Genomic DNA, 20,997 nt, shown 5'->3' on the forward strand with positions numbered 1-20,997 from the left:
TAAAGTGATCGCCACGGTGATTCTACTATAGAAACATGAACAGGTAGAAATGGAGACTACAAGCCTGACTGTTCATCGCTGCCTTTGTTAGCTTAATTTTCAGGTTCACTTTATAGATTTGATTGAATTACACTGGAAGACTTTACTTGTAGTGCAGTTATGACAAACACACTGAACCGCCAAACCAGAAGAGTTGTAGAGAATCACTGACTGGGGCCACGTGCACGCATGAGTGTTTATGCTTGTTTTCAATGTTGTTATTGTGATTCTCTTCCATGTAATTGCGTGACAACCTGCCAGCCAGCCTCCATCCTTATCTCTGTGGCATGATCTCGCTTTAGCTGCTGTGAATTAATGGCTGATTGGACTGTTGACAAACACCCTGCATACATAAGGTGAAGACAGCCTTACATTACAACCTCATGTCTGAAGTCATGGAAAGTAAAAAAAATTGTTAACATCTGATCTTATGTATTTGACATCAGTAGAGCAGAAATCATACTAGAAAAGAAGATGGCAAGAGACCTTTAAGGAGTAAGTCAGACTTTATTTATATAGTGCAATAAGCTTTTAAAATTTAAGTGGACTTGCGGCCTACATCTTTTCTATTCAGGGCTTAGATGTCAGAGAGCTCAGCAGAGCACCTTAGAACATCAGTGAAACTGAAAAAAAAAACCAGATTAAAATGGATTTACAATATTTTATGTAATAAAACCAAACTGAAAGTCCTGAACTGCTAACTCAGATCTTCTGAACTGCAGTTTTAAATCAGCTTCCATGGCCTATAGATTGCTAAAACAATGCCTCTTCTTTATTGAGCTTAATTCTGATCATTTTCCTACATGGTTTTGTGGATGAAACTCAGTGATAATGAGAGAAAAACAAAATACAAAGCAATGCGCCCAATTTGCAGAAATGGGGACTTATGATTGTGAGCTGCCCTGAGTAGAGTAACAATTGTCGAGGATAAGGCTGAGTAGAAAAACAGCATCACATTTCAGCAGTCCATGCACTTACACAAGCCGTTAACATATGTGTGAATGCGCCCATTTGTGTGTCAGAGAACAGAGAGAATAACAGGCACATATGTCAGTCTTCCTCACGTGTAGAGACAGGAGCATCAATTCAGATAAGTGCTCGGCTGTGCATGTGTGTGCATGTTTTTGTGTGTAGTGACGGCTACACAACAAAGAAAAGTATCACTCCACGTGCAGTAAAGTCACTGGGACCAAGCAGGAGTGAAAATTGACTGCATTTCTTGCAATGTGAACTTCCCAGCACGCGACAACTTGAAGAAAATGAAAGTTCAGACAACCGCACTGCAAAACCCAAAACTGTTCAATCAATATTAATGACACAATTCATTTAAATGTTTCTATGAAACATTTCTTTTTCACAAAATATTCTTCACTGAAGGCGCTACATTTTCTCAAAGGCAAAAATAGGGCTATTGTTGTTAAAGTAAAACAATGTTTTTACCCACGATGAGGTCACATGATAAAACCATGTGACCTCATTGGCTGCACTGACTAAGAGCACTAAGAACAAAATGGCAAACTTCCAAATGTATATGGAGCATCACACCTACAATCATAACAATGAAAGTGAAATATATGCAGACTTGGTAGGCATGATGGGTTACCTACTAGGTAATAAAATAGCTAATTGTTCCACATAAAGGAACATTTGTTTTTACAGGATACAAGTTTACAGTTTTACAGTTACAGATTATTTTAAAGACCCACTCACATTACTGTGCAGTATTTCCCCACCGTATAGAAGCTCTTAGAATTTAAAGTCATCCATCTTTGCTCTGTTCTTCACTGGATTTGAGAAAACCTGTTATCAAAGAAAGTTTATTTGGTTATTTATATCCAAGCACTTTGCGCTAAAAATCACTACAATTGAAATGGTAAAAGTACATACAGTAAATACAGTTTGAAAATGTGTAGTAGCCTATAAGTGGCCATACAGGATTGCCATCCATCCATCCATCCTTCCATCCATTCTCTTCCGCTTTTCCAGGGCCGGGTCACAGGAGCAGCAGCCTAAGCAGAGAAGCTCAGGCTTCCCTCTCCCAGGCCACCCCCTCCAGTTCATCTGGAGGGACCCCAAGGCGTTCCCAGGCCAGCCAAGAGATATAATCTCCCCAGCGTGTCCTGGGTCTACCACGGGGAGACACAGAACACGCTACAGGATTGCCTTATAATGAAATATGTCTAGTTGTACATTTCTTATACTCATAGAACTGTTTCCACAGTGTAATACAAGGAGAGTGCTGGTTGCTCATTTTTCCCCTTGATCATAGCTTTTAGTTCAATAAGTCTTCTCATTTGGAATATGTGCAGCTATGGTTAGTTTTTGTCACTGATAGATTATTGTCAGTTATGATTGATTATGGTAATCTCCTAATGACTACTGTCAGTTCAGCAGTAACTATATAGGAGCAGCGATAGCATGAAACCTGCTTTTTTTCCACTTGCATTAGAAATCAGAGAAAAATCATTTGAAAAATTATAACGAGAATTTCAATTTCCCTGTAACAACTTGAGAGGTGTAAATGAACTGGTATTTTTCCTGAACACTCAAAGCACTTTTAGACTGCAAGCTGCATTTACCCATTCACACAGCACTTTATCCTACGCTTTTTTACCTACCATCTTGCCCAAGGACATTTCAATGTGTGGGCTGGAGGAGCGGGGGGGATCAAACCATTCATTGCCAGAAAAACAGCTCTAACTCCTGATTCACAGCCTCACCTAACAACAGGAAAAAAGAAAAAAAGAGAGATCTGTAGCAAATAGTCAGCTGTCATTTGTAAATATATAAAGATTTAGATATAAATGATGAAAATGATACTCAATGTTGTGGTGATAGTTGGGAATAAACACCTTTCTACAAGCAGATTAGGCATTTACTATGCTGCTCTGTGAGCTGTGAATTTGAAAATTTCACAAATATATTTTACTCACAACAGAACATAGAAAACAAATCAAATGTTTTCAATGTTTTTACAGAATGAGACATTTTACCATTTCATGAAAAATACTAGCTCATTTTGAATTTGATGGCAGCAACGCGTCTGCCCTGTGACACGGCAACAAAGGGTTGGAAACATAATAGGCTAAATAGGTTAACTGGCAACAGGTTAGTAAGATCACTGAGTTGTAAAAAGAGTTAGAGTGCTTCAGACATACACAGTAGCAACAGTCTGTATCTACAAATTATGGAACAATTTCAAAAAATTGTTCCTCAATGTAAAATTGTGAAGACTTTCAGTATCTAAAGGTTTACAGTAATATTGCCATCAAAAGGTTCCAAGAATTAGGAGAAATCTCTGTGTGCAAGAGACAAGGCTGAAAATCAATATTGGGTGCCTGTAATCTTCAGGCCCTCAGGCGGTACTGCATTAAAAGCAGGCATGGAAATCACTGCATGGGCTCAGGAACACTTCCAGAAATCACTGTCTGTGAGCACAGTTCACAAATGCAGGTCAAGGCTCTAACATTCAAAGAAGGAACCGTATGTGAACAGGATCCAGAAATGCTGCTGTCTTCTCTGGCCCAAAGCTCATTTAAAGTGGGAAAACTCTTCTGTGGTCAGACAAACTGAAATTTGAAATTCTTTTTAGAAAATATGGACACTGCATCCTCTGGACTAAAGAGCAGAGCAACCATTTGGCTTGTTATCAGTTAAACAATCTGCACCTCTTATGGTAGGAAGGTACATTAGCGTCTATGGAACTGGCAGCTCATACATCTGGAAAGGCGCCATCAGTGCTGGAAAGTATATGCAGGTTTTAGAGCAGCATATGCTCCCATCCAGATGAAGGCCTTATTTATATTTCAGCAAGACAAGGCTAAAGCACATCCTGCTTCTATTTCAACAGCATGGCTTTGTAGTAGAAGAGTCTGGGTGCTTAACTGGCCTGCTTTCAGTCCAGATCTTTCACCAAGTGAAAATATTTGGTGCATCATGGACTGTTTATGGACTATTTTTAAAAGTAGAGGGGATGCTACATGGTGGTAAACATGGCCCTGTCCCAGCTCTTTTCCATAATAACCTGATTATTTCTGTTATTATCCATTCTGTTATTAGGAGCTGTTCTCCCAGATCTCTCTGAGCATCTGTCTTCCTCTGGTTCAGACATTGTTCTGAGGCTTTCAGACATCATGACTCACACTTGCACGACACATCTTTAGAATAGTGCCCAATTTTCTTTTTTTGAGAAAGCCATGCACAGGACATTAGTGTGTGATTAGCAAGATTAAAACAAGTTTGAGAGTTCATATTTTCATCACTATTTTTAGGTGACAGCATTGGAAAGGTGTTATTAGAGCCTTTATTCATGGACATGAAAAGGAGTATTTTATTTTGTTTGTTACAAATGAGTACACAGGAAAATAAACCCCCTCAAGGTCAGGATCACCTGAAGTCTGCTGTGAATGTAAAGCTTGAGTGCTGTGTTCTCTGCTGCTCACTGAACTCAAATGCAGTGCCCATGGAAACACATTTCTCCAGCATGAGAAGTGAACAACCTTCACTGAGGACACACAAAAAGCACCCAGCTTATTCTCAAACACCAAGAGATAAATATACGTAAAGTTTCTTTTTTACTGACATCAAGCTATCAAACTTTATCATATCAATCCTTCAAAAACACCTCCGTGGCTTTTAAGTGTGTCACTCAAGTCCTGTTGTTTGGGTAGATTTGCATGCTACACCACCTTTAGAAACTTCTTCAGCTTCAAAAAAATCAAAAATGAAGAATAATCATTCAAGTGAAAGACAAATAATAGAATTCATAGGGCCCACTTAGTGGCAGGCTTATCAGAGAAGTAATTTATAGTATATAGTGTAGGCTGAGGAAGGTGAATCTGGTTGTTTAGGATGTGTGTGATTCAGACTGTGGACTCCTGGCAATCACGAGTCCAGTATTACACAGAGAGAGAGACTTACACAGACGCAGGAAGAGAAAACAGGCGTGGGTGAGGAAAAAGAGATGCCATCTAATAGATTTCTGAATATAAGTTATGCAATAGTCATACAATAATCAAACTGGCTGACTCAGCATCCTCCTACTTTGTATATGCACACGTACACAGAAAGAAAGAAAGAAAGAAAGAAAGAAAGAAAGAAAGAAAGAAAGAAAGAAAGAAAGAAAGAAAGAAAGAAAGAAAGAAAGAAAGAAACTATAATGATTAAAAATATTTTATTTCAAAACCAGTATTTCAAGTACATGTAATCGCACGATACGGCATTACATTTTTATGAATATCGCTGCTTTATGAACAGTGTTATTTGCTCTTCATAGTGTCTTTGTCTCTCATTGAATATAGCATTTCTCCAGTCCTTTGCCGGGTTTCCTTGCCGTATGTGGGCCAATGACTTGACGGAGATCGGTGGTAAAACTCGGTCGTCGGGCCAGTGGGTACAGTGTACCGCAGGGAACATCACGATCGATGACCTGCTTCCCCCTCCCCGCTGCCCGGCCTGTCCTCATTGCCTGGTACGAGCGGAGAGACACCTTGCGGTGTTGAGATGGGCCAGTTTCGGTCGGAAGCCCACCTCGCTTTGCCAAAGTCTCGAATACTTTCTCGAGATTTGTGCTGTCCTTCGCAGACGTTTCAAAATAGGCACAGTCATCCCCGAAGACTTGGAGCACCTCTGCCTTGGATATTTCTCTCTCAGATTCCTGGAGGTCCACCTTGTTGGCGCAGACCAGCAGGGGAACCTGTGGCTGTGCGCAGTGCTCTGACACAGTGGATCTTGTGAGCTTGGATTTAGCAGCCAGAATTTCCGTTCGTAGCGCGCACACCTCTTGGAAAGAGCTCCGGTCATCTAAACTGAACACTAGAAGAAAAATATCCCCTGTAGAAGAAAAAAAAAAGTGTTATTTAAGACGGATATTTACAAATTGCGCATACATCTATCACCTCTATTATCCTTAATGAACAAATACACGCAATCAGTTTTGATTTATTTATTTATTTTTAGCAGGACAGAGATTATAACTGAGAAAATACGCACCAGTGAGTATAGACAGCCGCCGCTTGGCTGGGAAGTCCCGTTCCCTGGACGCATCCAGGATGTCAATTTGGTAGGTCTCCCCGCGGATACGAAACAGTTTCCTTAGGAAATCCTCGGAGGTGGGATTGTATTCCTCCACAAATCCGTCCCGCAGGTATCTTCTTAGGATTGAAGTCTTTCCAACCCTTGGCGCACCAAGAACGACGATGCGCTTACTGTTCTGTGGCTTGGTCAAGTCAATAGGGTCTTGTGGGTGCCCTTGACTAATCTGGCGGTGCCGGGTTTGACCATGGAGAAACAGAGCTGCCAGCTGATCCAGTGGGGATCTCTTGCAAGGGTGGCTGTTGTTAGCAGTAGACAGTTGCCTTACGGCTGCCCCTGAAAGCGTCTTCTTTTCCTGCTTCCACTGGGACGTGGCGACTTTAAGTATGCCCAAGCCCGCTTTGATTCCAGACGAATTCAAGTGCTGCGATGCGTTTTTGTAAGCCAGTAAGACTTTGGATGAACCGGCGCACTGCCCATCCATGTTACCACGAAACTGGGCACTATCTGTAGTGGAACACTTGAGCTGGTGCGGAACTGGGATGGAGGTGGTCGGTGCGACGCTACCCATTTCCATCTTTTCAGGATGGTTCCGGCCGCTGACTCTGCGCGGTTATAACGTAGGTAAAATCAATGTTCTGCAGTTTTATGGAGCTGCTCAGGCTTGTGTTTGCCGAGGTGGCTGATGTCACTTGTCTTTATATAGATCTCAACAGCCCCGTGGTTTGATGACGCCATGATGATTGACAGAAACGCTCCTTGTGCTCGTCAAGAGAACACTTTGTTTAGAAAAAAAAAGAAGGCTGGAATAGCTCCTGTAGGATGGACATTTTAGCCTGCTTTAATGCTTTGCACTGGTCTATCCCACACGGTATGGAGGACCTAAGCTACCAAAACAATAAACAAATGAATGACCAAATAAATAAATATGTCACTAAGTGTACCAACAATATGACAACACCATAAACATAAATTGATATATCATTTGATTCTGTATTTATTTGCTGCCTTATTTGTCTGATTTGTATTGATTTCCTTATTTATTAACTTTTCTATTAACATTTTTGTTGCTTTTATTAATTTACTCATTGCTGAATTTATTTAATTATCATACAATAATTAAGTAAATGTTGATTTAAGATGCATTGGCACCTCATTTCTCATTACATCACCTAATTCATTCATTGATTAATATAGTAAATTAAATAAGAAAGTAATATTTTGTTTTCTGTCATGTCTGTCTTGTAGCTCCAGTTTTAAGGTGTTCGTTGCCATGGTTACATTACAACAAACAGGAAGGCCAACTTAAGCAGTGTTAGCTTAATTTGGTGAGCTGTGCTAACGCTGCATTGGCTGTCCCGTACTTCTGTAGTAATGACTGAGCAAACGAAGCGCGGTAAGTAACCGAAGAAAGCGTTTAGACCTTTACGTCATTCGGGTCAGCTACAACCCGTCTGGATCAGTCTTTCGCTGCTGTCTGGTTCTCCACCTGTCAGTGATTTCACTGATGCAGTGGACAGCTTATAATATGTGTGTTGCTATATGAAATTATACCTTTCTGTACTGTGTTGGAGGAAATACTGAGCGTATTACTTTTGTAAAAACAAAACAAATAAACAAAGTCACGTTTAATATAATTCCTGCACAATTACGTCCGGCATTCCTGTGCAGTCGTGTAAAAATAATTAAAGAATATTAACTTCACATACTCAGTGGCGCAGAGCTAAACTAGGATTAGAATTTAGTACACATGAATATATGCATAATGTACAAGCTGTGCTGATATAATCCTTTAAATGGGAGAGATAGACACAAAATCTCAGTCCGAATATGCATCAATATCAGTGACTGTTGACAGATGAATTTGCAAACATGTATAGAAGCACTGCAGCAGATTCTTTCCTCAAGGGCCAAGGACATCTTTTGCTTCCCATTAAAAGCAATCTGAAAAACTGTATTGAGTCTGCGAAAAGGAAGATAAACGCTTACAAAAGCCAGGAACTAATTATTGTTGTTGTGGCCATGGAAACTATAATCAGGCACTGTTGGATAAAGGCAAATTAACAGTATTGCATAACCGTGTCAGCTTTCCAAAGCAATCTTTGTATCAGCATGTGTGTCTGTGTGTCTAGTGAACACTGGACTTTATGTACAGTGAAGTAGAATCTGTTTTCGCATTTTAAAGCCTTCAATCATGAAATCACAATAAAACTTGAGTCATTTTAATTGATTACTGTAAAATTACACAGAAACAAAGCATCATAACAGCTAGTTTGTAATTTCCTCTCTTTAGGGGATATGCCCATCATGGATGATTATCCCTCAAAGAGCTATATTCCTAAAGATACAGATAACCAGTCCCTTACCATGTTTCCACAAGAGCTCGATAAAGTAAACTCACTTCATTCATATAGACAGACAAACACACTGATTCTGTAAATATAATATAAATTCTCCTTGATGGCACTTGAAGGTTTCACTCAGTATATTATGACTGCAGCTTTTAATTGCCAAAGCTGCAGTCTGATGGCTGCATCTGCTGATGTTTTTGGTGAGTAAGTAAAACATCAGCAGATGATGGAGTGAGAGCTGCTGAGCGAGAGAATTTGGACTCTGACTCTCAACTTCTGGACTGCACAGGCAGTTGTTTTCCTTTGCCCTCAGGGACAAATAGCAAACAAATATCAACTGGAAGATTGTACTGCTTATTTGATTAGGCTTGATATATCCTGTTTGTGATGTACAAATTTGAGGCTTAAAGTTATTTTGGGATTTTTTTGTCTGTGTCTTTTCCACTCAGGACCAGTGGGGGTTCGGTTTAATGAGCAAGGGATGATTCTTCCACACAGCATCCTGGGTAGCTTAGAGGACTACAGAAGTTATCTGGAGGCCAAAGGGGAGAGAGAGGTAGATTTAAAAAAACAACACATGGTGTCAGCGCTGTAAATTAATAAATGCAACAGAAATACTTTGTCTTTGCTGTGTTACTTACCCTTCCCATCACCAACCAGTTGGTGAAGCGAATATCAAAGTTTCCTGGAGATCCTCCATGTGAGGCCACAGAAAGACGTCACTCAGATGCTGTAGAAAAGGGCACTCCGTCAGGCCAAAGGAACATCCAGGGTAATGCCTTACAGAATTGGGATAAACACATGAAGCATCGCAGACGGCAGCAGGACTTCTTATCTGGTGAGCTGATTAGAGACCGCAACAGTCTGCACCAGAAAGAGATCAAATCTGCATCATGATTATTATAGCCACAGATTTCTGATTAGGTGCAAATGATATCTTATGTTCTTAAGTCTGCATTAATATCTTGTCTATGTTTCAATGGTGTCAAGATTTGCTCCATAGACCAGTCAAAAACTTACTGATGAACCAAGCCAACCATTTCAGAGAAATCCAGGAGCAGAGGGAGTTTTTAAGCCAAGTCTCGCAACTCATCCACTCAGGATATGTATGACACACATTTGCTTTTGCTGGTCTGCTCTGTCTTTAGTCATCCATCAAACTCTTATTTTTTATTTTTTTGGTAGTTCTCCAGTGACTAAAATCTCTAAAGCTGTTCTTAGCTAAGCTGCATCTTTGCTTCTCTAGGGTTATCGTGTGGGTAGTGAGTTCTGGAGTCTCCCACAGCGTTATGGAGATGAAATGAGTGGTATTACAGCCACTCTGACTCAGACTGAGCAGGGCAGACGAAAATCCCTCACACGGATTGGACAACCATCGATCATATGCCAAGAATCAGGTGCACACATATATCTACACTGTATCCCAGTTTTTACCCTTCAGCCCCTGTTATAACTCAGTTTTTTTCAGGTTATCTATTCACCTGAAACAGTAACAATTTTTGGGTTCCCAAATAATAAAATTTTTTTTAAAAAGTTACATGAAGATTTTTGTTGTAACAAAAAGGAAGAAAGTGGTCAGAGAAAGTGGCTGTATCCAAACAAATAAAAAGGACTGTAAATGCTGAATGAATGTTCAGTTGGGAGAAATGGAAACCTTAAATATAAACTCATATACATGAGCTCATTCATTCTGTGTAAAACTAACTCTGTTCATTTTCTTGTTCCAGGAATCATTTGTGCTGAGACTCTACGCCCAGCTTCACGAACTTGGAACCAGAGTGCATACCTGCAACACCAGCAACTTAAGGAGGTTTTACAGGAAATGGACCTAAAAAAGCCAGTAATAAAAAAAAATACATCTTTTAAATCTATAAAATAAGACACTCCTGAAGCTGTTCCTCAGTCAGTTAGTGCATGTCCAGATGGTCCTGTGTCTCTTGCTTGATGGGAGGGAGGGAACCTGTGTCTTTGATAATGCTGTCAGCACTCTTATGTAGGCAACTAGCATTACCTCTGCTCACATTAGGGAGCTTGATTCCCACAATCCTCTGTGCTGTCTGAACTATCTATGCCGAGACTGTCTGGTTCTCTGCAGTGCAGCTGGTATACCACACTATGACACAGTAGCACAGAATGCTCTCTGTTGTGCTCCTGTGGGAATTCACTAAGACCTGAGACGGGACTTTGGCTTTTTAAGATTTCTCAATAAGAAAAGCCTCTGCTGAGCTTTCTTCACCAGGTGGGAGGCATTAATGGTCCCCTGCTAGATCCTTTGTGATGTGGTGACCAAGGAATTTGATATCACTGACCCTCACTACTGCCTCATCATTTATATGGAGTGGGACGGAGCCATTATCCTGATTATCCTGAAGGCCACAATTTTCTCCTTCATTTTAGTTGTATTCAGGACCAGGTTACTGTCCAAACACCACCACCATATCTTTTATATATATCTAATATATATGTGAGAATTTCCTCAAAATTCTTGTATGTGGCTTGCTTATTTAACCTACATTTATTACCAAGTTGTTTTGCATTGTACAGTAGAAAGATTTTATGACATCATCCTACCATCAGCTTACTGAGTCTGAAAACATGCACATAATGTACGTGTGTTTGGTTTTGATTCGTGATTCCAAGGAGTTTTACATTTTATGCAAATTGTGGCAATCAGCAACAAAGAGTTTATAAGTACATTTAATCTTATTTACTGATATTGTGCACCGACACCTTTGCTGTAGAACCTTCTACTGAAGACCTTTGATTTTATCATTAATCCAAGTCACAGTAAACACTGTACAAGAAACAGCTGAAAACTTGGACCACAGTAATCATTTCATTTGCATAGCACAGTTCTGCATTGCATTTATTTTTGTTTTAAGACAAATTGCTTAATTAATAGACCACTCTACCCATGGAAAAGCTGCTCACTCCCTCAGGACACTCTGTCTCAAGCTCTGTCTCGAGCTGCTAGTTCATCGTAATCAGTCTGTGTCTTCAGAAACAGCTTGTGATCATCCAGCACTGGGCACACTGTCCTGGGTTTTCTGAACAAGGAACAAACTGCAGTACACAGACAAGGCTGACAAGCACAAGTACTCGTACATCCACACAAATCCACACAAGCATGCAGCTTCAAGGGCGTAAGCACACCTACACGTAAAAACTGTTCCCATACTGTTGGAAAATACACAGTTATGCCTTTTATTACTTGTAAAGTGTATATTCAGTACGCACATGTAATGAGATTAATTAAGCAGGTGGCCCTTAGATAAACGCTAAAGGTTGTTGGCATATATGCAAACACAGAAAGGTACTGTTATGAAATCTGCAGTGTGTCCTGTCATAGAGTAGAACTGTTGAGACCTGTGGACTAACAGAGACCAAGAAAAAGGACTGAACATGCCTTCCTTCTCTCTCTGCATTGTAATGACTTCATCAGTGCAGGCTGGAGGTTCTGGGGTAAACACCTAAATAAAAATGTACTTCTTTTCACAGCCAGTTCCCATTTAATCTTATTAACACTTAAAGTAGCAGGTGCTGAATATTGGAAGGTTTATTCAAATCACATCTTTGTTTTTTGTGGTCTCAGCTGGTACTGTCCCCTGTGTTTCATTGTCCTCCCCGTCTTTTGCACGCACACAAATTGTGCAATGGTAAAATTAGAGAAAGTGGTTGCAGTGTGTTCTGTTGGGCTGGTGGCTAATGTGATGCTGAGGTGATTTAGGGTCTGGACTACCTTCTGACAAACAGAGAATGATTGTTCTGATAGCACGACGCGGTGTAAGAGGCTGAAAAAAACACCAAGCCTATGGAAAAATTACAGGAGGGAGAAAATGATACATTTGCGAGTTTTTTTTTTTGTTTGTTTTTTGTTTTGTCGCCCTCTGCCCTTTACATGTGGGCCAGAAAGTAATAGATATTAATTTAAATATTTCCCTCAGTATCCTGTGGTATGGTAATTGACACCTAATACTCAAACGGTGAAGGTTTTATCACCACCTGACTGCCTCCTCTCTGCCTGAACAGGACATACTTACCCATTTCTCTTGGACTGAAAAGAACTTAGGGTATCACTTTTCAGTAACAAGAACCAGAACACTAGTGCTTGTATAAAGTTAACCCTTACCTTCCAAACCACCTCTCTGCTGGTGTGATTACAGGAAATCAGTGAACTGGAGGTGATTGGCTCTGACAAAGCATTCCACAGCCCTTTATTGGAGAAAGAAGAAGAAGAGGAGATGGAGAATAAGCAGGACCTGTAAGGAAAAACTGCATTTTGTTCCTTAGTGATTTATTAGATGTACTTCAAAAACAAAGTCCAAACTTTTCTACAATGAATATGAAAATCAGGCACCCAGTGCCATCCCTATTCACAAACTACTAAGAAGTCATTGTATCTAAAATGTAATTCATTAGTGTTAAACTGTAAATAATGGAACCACTTCATTATTAGAACCTTCATTAGAACCATTAGATTTTTGGATACTTGATATCAGCCTGGATATTTGTTATTGTTGCAGTGTTGCAGAAAGGCATGCAATTATACAGTATAGCAACATGACTCATTTGTCCACAGTGTGTTGAAGTTACATAACATGTATTACAAACTCACATCATGTATTTGGCTTTTCAATATGTCAGATTTTTGGTGCAAAGCTACATTTCAAGACTGAGAAGAAGAGTATGAATGTAGCATCATACTCCTCTAGTTTAGGGAAGGACAGATTCAAGGACTGAGAACGTGTCCTACTGAGGGTCAGGGCTGTGTGTCAGTGAAGTTGCATTGCGTTATATTCACTCAAGGTAAGAAGTCCATCTCAGTTAGAGAGGCACAAACGCGCACAAAAACAACACATGATGTTTACCCCACAAAACACTATTTATGAAACAAGAATCTGTGGTGAGAGTATGCATAGCTTATGCACACTTCAGACTATGCACAGATTATTTTTATTGAATCCTAATAATGTGAAGTGGAGGTGACAGTGAAGGTAAGACTGAACTGAACATAAAGCAAATAATCAACAGATTTCATAGAGCTGGTATTTGGTGTCATTACTTTTCTGTTTACAAGCTCACAAATATTAAAAAGTAAATTGTAAATTTTATGAGGCCTATTGTGAATGATCAGTATTATTATAATTACGTAATTATGGCTGCATAAATAGCTGCTGCAGGCCTGCTTTCATTATGTGAACTGATGGCCTTTTTTGCCTCTCGCTTCTAGTCCAACCATTCTTTTCTTTTCTTTTCAATCTCTGCCGGGGTCCTTCAAAAAATTACAGTGTTTATAGCATATTTTGTCAAAGTGCACTTCTTTTTTGCTTTGTTTTCATTATCTGCCTAAAAACTTGCAAACTGAGATTTTCTGTATATGCAAACAGTGTAAGAAGGAAATGTTTACACCCTTTAATGGCTAATGATGAGACTGAAGATCAAGCTTGTGCATACTCACATAAATCTGATAAAAATGTACATTTCTGCCTCTGCATGTACACGCAGATGTAGGCGGAAATCTGTACAGACTTTTATGCTTCTTCGCTGAGGAAACGCTGGCATGGAAGGGATTATTTTTGGCAATAAATGGCTCAGTTTAAATGTAGTCTGAGTTATATAGCTTTGTGACCATCTCCCACAGTGATCCCCTGGTACAACATGAAGATGGTCAGTTAGAAGTTCCTGCCCTGAGTTTCTGTGGTCAGCTCGCTACCTGGACTGGAAACTGTCTCACAAAGCAGGTAGAGTATGAATTCCTTACCTCAGAGAGAGAGGTAGAAAGAAACAAGCCCTTATTCAGAACTTATTCAGAAAATTAGTACGTTTTTATTTTCTCTGATATATATATATATATATATATATATATATATATATATATATATATATATATATATATATATATATATATATATATATAATATTGAAAAAGTCACTACAATAAGCCACTTTTCTTGCATTCCTGAATGATGTTATGATAAAAACATTTTCTGCAGGTAGCCAAGTAAACATATACACCCTGCGTTTTAAAGATAACATTTGCCCAAATCTGTGATTGTCTCTTCAATACACATCAATACACACCATATATGCGCACATCTATAAAAACATGCAAGGTAATGACTTGCTCTGTTTGGTATCTTTGTCAGTTAATGATTAATAGCTTCTCTTTTTCAAACACTCATCAGGACGAAGTAGGAATTAGTGCTACAATATTCTTTGAGACTCTGACTGGAGAAATAGCCGCATCCCACATGGACCTACATAATGAGGGCGGCACCGTCATCTTCTACAGCTGGCAGCAGCGTCCCATGCCATACAGTTTCCCTAATCTGCAGTCACACGCCCAGAAGCCACACTTCTACTTTGATTCCTCCTCTGGTAAATACACAAACATGATCAGAACACCTGCTGGCAACATTTGTACGTCATACACCGCTTGTCTATTCAGCCATCACTCAACCGGCCTTTCTGTTTGCCCTTTTGCTTCCCCTTCCATCCAGGTGTGATTCTTCCAGGTGACACCCAGCGAGTAGAGTTTATATTTAAATCAGATGAACCAGGCATCAAAACAGAAATTTGGCAGTTCATCTCTCATCCTGTGCTGCTGCAAGGAGCCTCCATACAGGTCACGTTAAAGGGAGTGTCTCTGTACCGAGATAAAACTGCAGATGAGAGGCTTTTCATAGAGGTAGTTTTGTTGTTCCACTGTGTGCATGGAAGTGAGATAAAAACACCAATGGACAGATGGCACTATTTTTTTTAACAGAAATTATTTTTCCTCTTTTTTTTTATGTTGTTTGCGCACAAGCAGACAAAACTGGAAAAGATAGTTCGGGAAAAGATCTGTCGGTCGATTGTGTATGAGGTGCTCCAGGGGGTCCGCAGCCCAGAAAGACCAAGCTCTCCTGCAGAGCACTACAACACTACAGAGCAATGGTTTCTGAGCAGGAACCCTAAGGTGGAACAGATGCACAAATGGAAGCACTGACCTTAGAATACCTTACTTAAATTTTTCTTAGTGATCACTTTTTTTTTTTTTTCAAATTGTTCAAATCATCATTGGGACCTCAGCGCGGGCCATAAAGAACAGAGACTGGGAAATTTGTAACTCTTTCCTTTTTTTCACACATAGTGTGAAAGACGTTGCTCATTGTGCAGAGGGTGGCCCAGTTTCACGTAGCACTAATGCATCACACATTTTTCTTTTATAGTGTTTTTGTTCATATTGATTTCAGTCTGAGTCTTAGTCATCCCACCTGATTCAGTGTGAGCTGACCCGCTAATGGAATTATTATTGGGTTCTTCTATTTTATATTTCACTGCGTGTGTAAGAGTAAGATTAGTTTGTTATGACTTACCCTCCTCATCCTACAGTATATACGGTCTTGGCCCTATTCATTCAGCTCACCCTAACTGGGTTATTGCTGTTATAATTCATGGCAGCTCATTAACTAATAATATATTATAACTGCTAATATAGAGAACCAGTCACTGTTGCCTCTGTACTGTGCAATATAGTTTATGTTCCCTTAGCACTACAATAGGAACCAAGCTTTAACTGGGTTAATTAGAAGGCTGATTAGAATGCCTTCTTGAGCATGACGGTCCCCTGAAATAATTCTCAATAGACGTAGGACATTATGTTTAAAAACAGAACTGAAAAGTGTAGGTAGTCATTTGGATCAAAATATGTTGTTTTGTTTTTTTTGTTTGTTTGGTTTTTTTTTGGGGGGGGGGGGGGGGGGGGGTCATTCTAATTGGAGCAAATGGAAGACTTTTCTTCATAAAGTCACGTCTGTTATTACCAGATGATGATTACTGTTCTCGAGGCCTTTTACGTGGTCACGTTTTAGATTCATATCTTTCCTTTGCCTTAATAATAGATAAAAAATATGACATGCACCATATTGAGGGTAACTGTCAGTGGTGATTATCTTCATTTTGTGTGACAATAATTTCTGTTCTTTTGAGGCTTGTGTACACAGCCTCGTGTACCTCACATAAACTCTTCAGGCTGATGAACGCCATCTGTTGTTTTAGTTGCAGTACCTTGATGAGCCAGTGGAGGGCCTAAAGGCACTGTGGCAAAAATTGGATCAAGGAAGCACCTGGGACTACTGTGTTGATACACTCCGACTGGTATACACATAATGTAGTAGCGACATGATACCTAGTGCTACAAAAAATTGCAGTAAATTTAGCCTATGTATATTTTGATACAATTTTATATGGTGATCATGGATAAAAGATACTATATTAGTTTGCTCATTTTTTTCCCTACTTTTAAGGCTGTGCTGTCGCTGCCTGATGAAGAGTCATCTCAGGACTCCCTCAGAAGAGAAGAGGGTCTGGCCCAGCTCAACTCTTTATTTCTGCAGCTTTCTGAGCCTTCTGGACTGAAACATCACCTAACAGCTGCCACTATAGGGTAAATTCATTCATTTCTGAACACTAATGTAGCATTGCTTTCTTAATGCGCTGTTCTGTTGTGCACACACCTATGTTCTATACTACACCTCTGTGTGATGAGCCTTCCACTTATGTTGGTGTGTGGTGCTCCCTGCAGGCGGCAGCTGTGGAGAAAACTGCTGGACACAATGACTGCCGAGGCCACGAAGCTCAAGAACCTGCTAGGCTTTTCAGAGAGAGAAACGTTGATGGATGAACCTGTAATCACCGATGCTGGTGAGACACAAATGCTTTGGCACAAACACAGACACATATCTATTTGTGCTGCTCACTACTGTCTTGTTATGTCACAGATTTGGCTGATAACATGAACAAAGAAGTCAAGAGTGATATGAAGGACAGTGCAGCTGGTGCGAGATCCAAGTTTAAAAAAGACACGTTGCCAACAACTAAAAAAACAGTGGAGGTGAGAGAAAAATGTATTTCAACAGGAGAATGCAAAATTGAGAGGCGTAGTGCAGGTGTGTGTGTGTGTGTGTGTGCACGCGCATGTGTGTGTAAACGTGTGTGAGTGACCTTCATCCAAAGGTTTTTTTTTTGTTTATGATCATGAATAAAGTATCATGTTTTGTAAGCTATGACACATCACTCGAGCTGATCCAAACATGAGTCATTTTCACCACTTCAGACAAGCTGTCAGCTCTTCGTTCATTCATCAGTCATTCACCAGATGCCTGTTTTGCTGTTACTACTGACTCCCTCATTGTCAGTAATGCACACACCTGCAGTATTATGTTCTATAGGCTACTTTTCTGAAATATTCTGAAATGCTGTATGCCATAATATGTGTGTGCTTAGTTTGGATGGATTTATTTTAAGCCAGGACAACATTTTAAGGGTTTCTTCAACTGCCTAATTCAAGTCTCTTTATGGTATAAACATTTGTCTGTGTGTACTAATTGTGTAATAATATAACAGCCCTTCCACATTCTGTCTTACCACTAAAAAAGTGGTAAGACAGAATGTGGAAGGCCGCTATTTTGTGTTTTGCTCCCTAGAGAGATTATTATTATGATGGCTAAGCAAAACAGTGCTGTACTGGCCATTCAAGCTTTGCCAGATTGGGTGAGATATTCAGCAAAAATTACATTCTGCACTCAATCATTTTAATGCATTTGATTGTTTTTCTGCACTCATCCACAATGCACCCTGCCTCATTATAATCAGTCATATTCACAAATATGAACTTGAGTGATTGAGAAACTCAGTGAATTGACCGTGTTGTTCAAAGATGATGAACTGCTGTGTGAGTTTTGGCCTTGGACCTGTTACATCTCTCCTAGTGGTTCACCCCATCATTTTCCGGCTTCAGAGATATTCAAGAATTAGATTGGAAGCATGGCTTTGTCTGTACAACTACATATTTTGCTGAGTGATTTTCTCCTCTGTATGACGGTTGAGTCATAGGTAAGGTGCAGCCTATTACTCGCAGGGTACCATGGTAACAGAACACTGTGTGAAAATGTGCACCTGCTCTCCAACTGCGTGCCCAGGGTGTGAGTCCAAGCCATCTGTGGCAGCTATACATTAACTCAAACAGGACGGGGCATCCAACGTACTCCATGACATGAAATAGGTGGTCATTCTGACATGCACAAGGCACTTCAACTCATGGTATAGCCTTATTTCCACAGGTCTGTAACAAAATGCAGTGATTTTCAAGCCTTTTAAACCCTGTGTTAGTTTAAAAGTACCTCAGAGATGACATATGATTTTTACCACAGTTTTGAGGAGTCCCTGTATGTGTCACACAAAGTGATTTCCCATTGCTGCTTAAGACAGGAGTTCAAAAATCATGACACTTTTTGTTTTGCATTGTCCCAAATGTACTCTTTGGATGCTAAACTACTATGTGGTATTGTGTTGCAGTACTTTCCCTGACACAGTCTTTATGGGAGCACATGCTATTCTGCCACTCTCAAGATCTCCATATATATATATAGTTCAGTATAAGTGGAGCCTTCACTCATGTTTTGGGTATCCATAACATAGTAGATGCTATTTTTTGAACTGTATGCTGGATACAGTTTTTTGTTTTTCCTAGCTCAGAGAACATGACATCCAGGATTTCCAATAGGAATTTTACATTAACCACTGTTTTCCACCTTGCCTTTTACCATCTAAATGGGCAGTTTTTTTTCTTTTCACGACAGAGTGTAAACTTGCACTTTGTGGATGTAGAAATGAACAGTATTCACTGACAGTAGTTTGATTTCCTGAATATATGCAGTGATTTTCACTACAGAGCTGTATTTGCTTTTAATACAGTGCTTGCTTGAAGATCATGGCCACTCAGTAGTGGTTTTAAGCTTTGTGCCTTGTATACAAAGATTTCTTTTTGTAGTTGTTGAGATATATTATGTTCTTTAGATGAGAAACATTATTTTTAAATTGTTTGCCCACATTATCTTTCACAGAGTAGTGTACCCTTCTCCATCTTCTGAAATCTTACAACCTTTTCCTGTTCAGGTTTCTTGAAATACACTTTATTGCCAAATGTATCTACTCACTCATCCAAATCATTGAATTCTGATGCTCCAATCACTTCCAATGTCACAGGTGTATAAAACCAAGCTCCTAGGCATGCAGACTACTTCTACAAGCATTTGTGAAAGAATGGGTCGCTTATAAATAAAATGTATTATTGTTATTATTATAATTATAATCTCTGCAGACCTCCAAACTTCATGTGGCCTTCAGGTTAGCTCAAGAACAGTGCATAGAGAGCTTCATGGAATGAGTTTCCATGGCCAAGCAGCTGCATTCAAGCCTTACATCACCAAACACAATACAAAGTGTTGGATGCAGTGGTGTAAAGCATGTCACAGGCCGTGGAGACATGCTCTCTGGAGTGGCGAATTACACTTCTCCATCTGGCAATCCGATGGGCACATCTGGGTTTGGTGGTTGCTAGGAGAACGGTACTTGTCTGACTGCATGGTGACAAGTGTAAAATTTGGTGGGGGTTATGGTGTGGGGTTGTTTTAGTTCCAGTGAAAGGAACTCTTAATGTTACAGCATAAGACATTTTTGATAATTTCATGCTTCCAACTTTGTGAGAACACTTTGGGGATGGCCCCTTCCTGTTCCAACAGGACTGCACACCAGGGAACAAAGCAAAGTCTGTAAAGAGATGAATGAGTGAGCTTGGTGTGGAAGAACTTAGAGCAGAGACTGCGAGCCAGGCCTTCTCTCCAACATAGAGTATGTTGGCAGTAGAATAAAAAAAAAATCTAATTTTTCACTTATAACATTGTATATGTTGCCTTTGATTTATTTTGTGCTGTTTTTGGTTGAATGTGGGATTTAAATTACATGCACTACCCAGCATCCCAGATTTTTATTTTTTGGATAAGAGTTGTACTGTTATCCTTCAAAATACTGATATTTTTCTCTCATTAATTTCAACTCTGTCTTTCCACAGGATAAGAAAAAGAAGGGGAAAAGAGAAAAGGATGTAGAAAAGCACACCAGGGAAAAGCAAGAGAATGAATCAGAGAGCGTCCCTCAGCTGCCTCCAAATCAAACAAATGTAATGAAGATGCCCATTTTCACAAGGCTTCTGCACAGAAAGGTAAGTCGTTCAATTGTCTTCACATACCCCACGCTGAGGTTAAAATTCAGTATTTGACATGAGTACAGTTCAACTTCTTCGGCTTTCGAGGAGCTTTCTCGTGCAATTGTATTTCTCGGGCTGGGCTGGAAAACTTTAGAACCTTTAGCAGAAGGAATTACAAACGGCCTCTGTTTGAGGACAGTGGGAATTTAGGAGGCGAGGTGGGCTCTGATGAAAAGACTCTGCCTGGTTGGATCATAAAAAATGTATAAGTCTGCATTTTTAAGCACTCTTGAGTCATATCCAGGATTTCTGTCATTGTTTAATGCCTTCTTTTATTCCATAAATATTTCTCTACCTATTTGACAGGTTTATGCTCTAATGGAAGATCTAGCGGACAACCTATGTGACCTGATGGATGAGCTTAATGAGGAAGATAAACAAGAAACACTTACTAATAAGATATGAGAGGGGGGTCATGGGAGCCTGTAAAATATTTGCAAACAAATGTAATAAAACGTCATAAAGGATGTATGCCTTATTTTCTTA

General features: G+C 39.8%; 2 protein-coding genes across 3 annotated transcripts; one reads left to right on the plus strand and one right to left on the minus strand.

Annotated features, from left to right (window-relative positions):
• Positions 1-5,195: 5,195 nt before the first annotated feature.
• Positions 5,196-6,721, minus strand: rasd2b (RASD family member 2b). Its single transcript, XM_030738484.1, has 2 exons — positions 6,031-6,721; positions 5,196-5,871 (listed from the first exon to the last, which is right to left on the minus strand). The coding sequence occupies exons 1-2, from the start codon at positions 6,647-6,649 to the stop codon at positions 5,327-5,329; spliced, it is 1,164 nt and encodes a 387-aa protein (XP_030594344.1). The 5' UTR covers positions 6,650-6,721; the 3' UTR covers positions 5,196-5,326.
• Positions 6,722-7,342: 621 nt separating this feature from the next.
• Positions 7,343-20,979, plus strand: mycbpap (mycbp associated protein). Of its 2 annotated transcripts, none has more exons than XM_030740272.1 (17): positions 7,343-7,468; positions 8,873-8,979; positions 9,084-9,261; positions 9,414-9,529; positions 9,670-9,820; positions 10,151-10,263; positions 12,587-12,684; positions 14,065-14,164; positions 14,609-14,801; positions 14,924-15,111; positions 15,232-15,381; positions 16,464-16,562; positions 16,712-16,851; positions 16,990-17,108; positions 17,186-17,298; positions 20,317-20,466; positions 20,818-20,979. In XM_030740272.1, exons 1-17 carry the CDS (start codon positions 7,447-7,449, stop codon positions 20,914-20,916), a joined length of 2,136 nt encoding a protein of 711 aa, XP_030596132.1. In that variant the 5' UTR covers positions 7,343-7,446; the 3' UTR covers positions 20,917-20,979. The 2 variants fall into 2 exon arrangements, with proteins under 2 accessions (XP_030596132.1, XP_030596136.1); XM_030740276.1 differs by having other exon boundaries at positions 15,235-15,381.
• The last annotated feature ends 18 nt before the right edge of the window (positions 20,980-20,997 follow it).

The sequence above is a fragment of the Archocentrus centrarchus genome, chromosome 1 (assembly GCF_007364275.1).
Source record: "Archocentrus centrarchus isolate MPI-CPG fArcCen1 chromosome 1, fArcCen1, whole genome shotgun sequence".
Taxonomy (NCBI): domain Eukaryota; kingdom Metazoa; phylum Chordata; class Actinopteri; order Cichliformes; family Cichlidae; genus Archocentrus; species Archocentrus centrarchus.

Excerpts from the sequence above, each read along its gene's own strand:
- rasd2b (XM_030738484.1), bottom strand. The coding sequence starts at position 6,649 with ATGGAAATGGGTAGCGTCGCACCGACCACCTCCATCCCAGTTCCGCAC. Across the intron at positions 5,872-6,030 it reads GCGGCTGTCTATACTCACTG|GGGATATTTTTCTTCTAGTG; the intron begins GTGCGTATTTTC and ends TTTCTTCTACAG.
- mycbpap (XM_030740272.1), top strand. The coding sequence starts at position 7,447 with ATGACTGAGCAAACGAAGCGCG. Across the intron at positions 14,165-14,608 it reads GAAACTGTCTCACAAAGCAG|GACGAAGTAGGAATTAGTGC; the intron begins GTAGAGTATGAA and ends AACACTCATCAG. Across the intron at positions 17,299-20,316 it reads CAACTAAAAAAACAGTGGAG|GATAAGAAAAAGAAGGGGAA; the intron begins GTGAGAGAAAAA and ends GTCTTTCCACAG.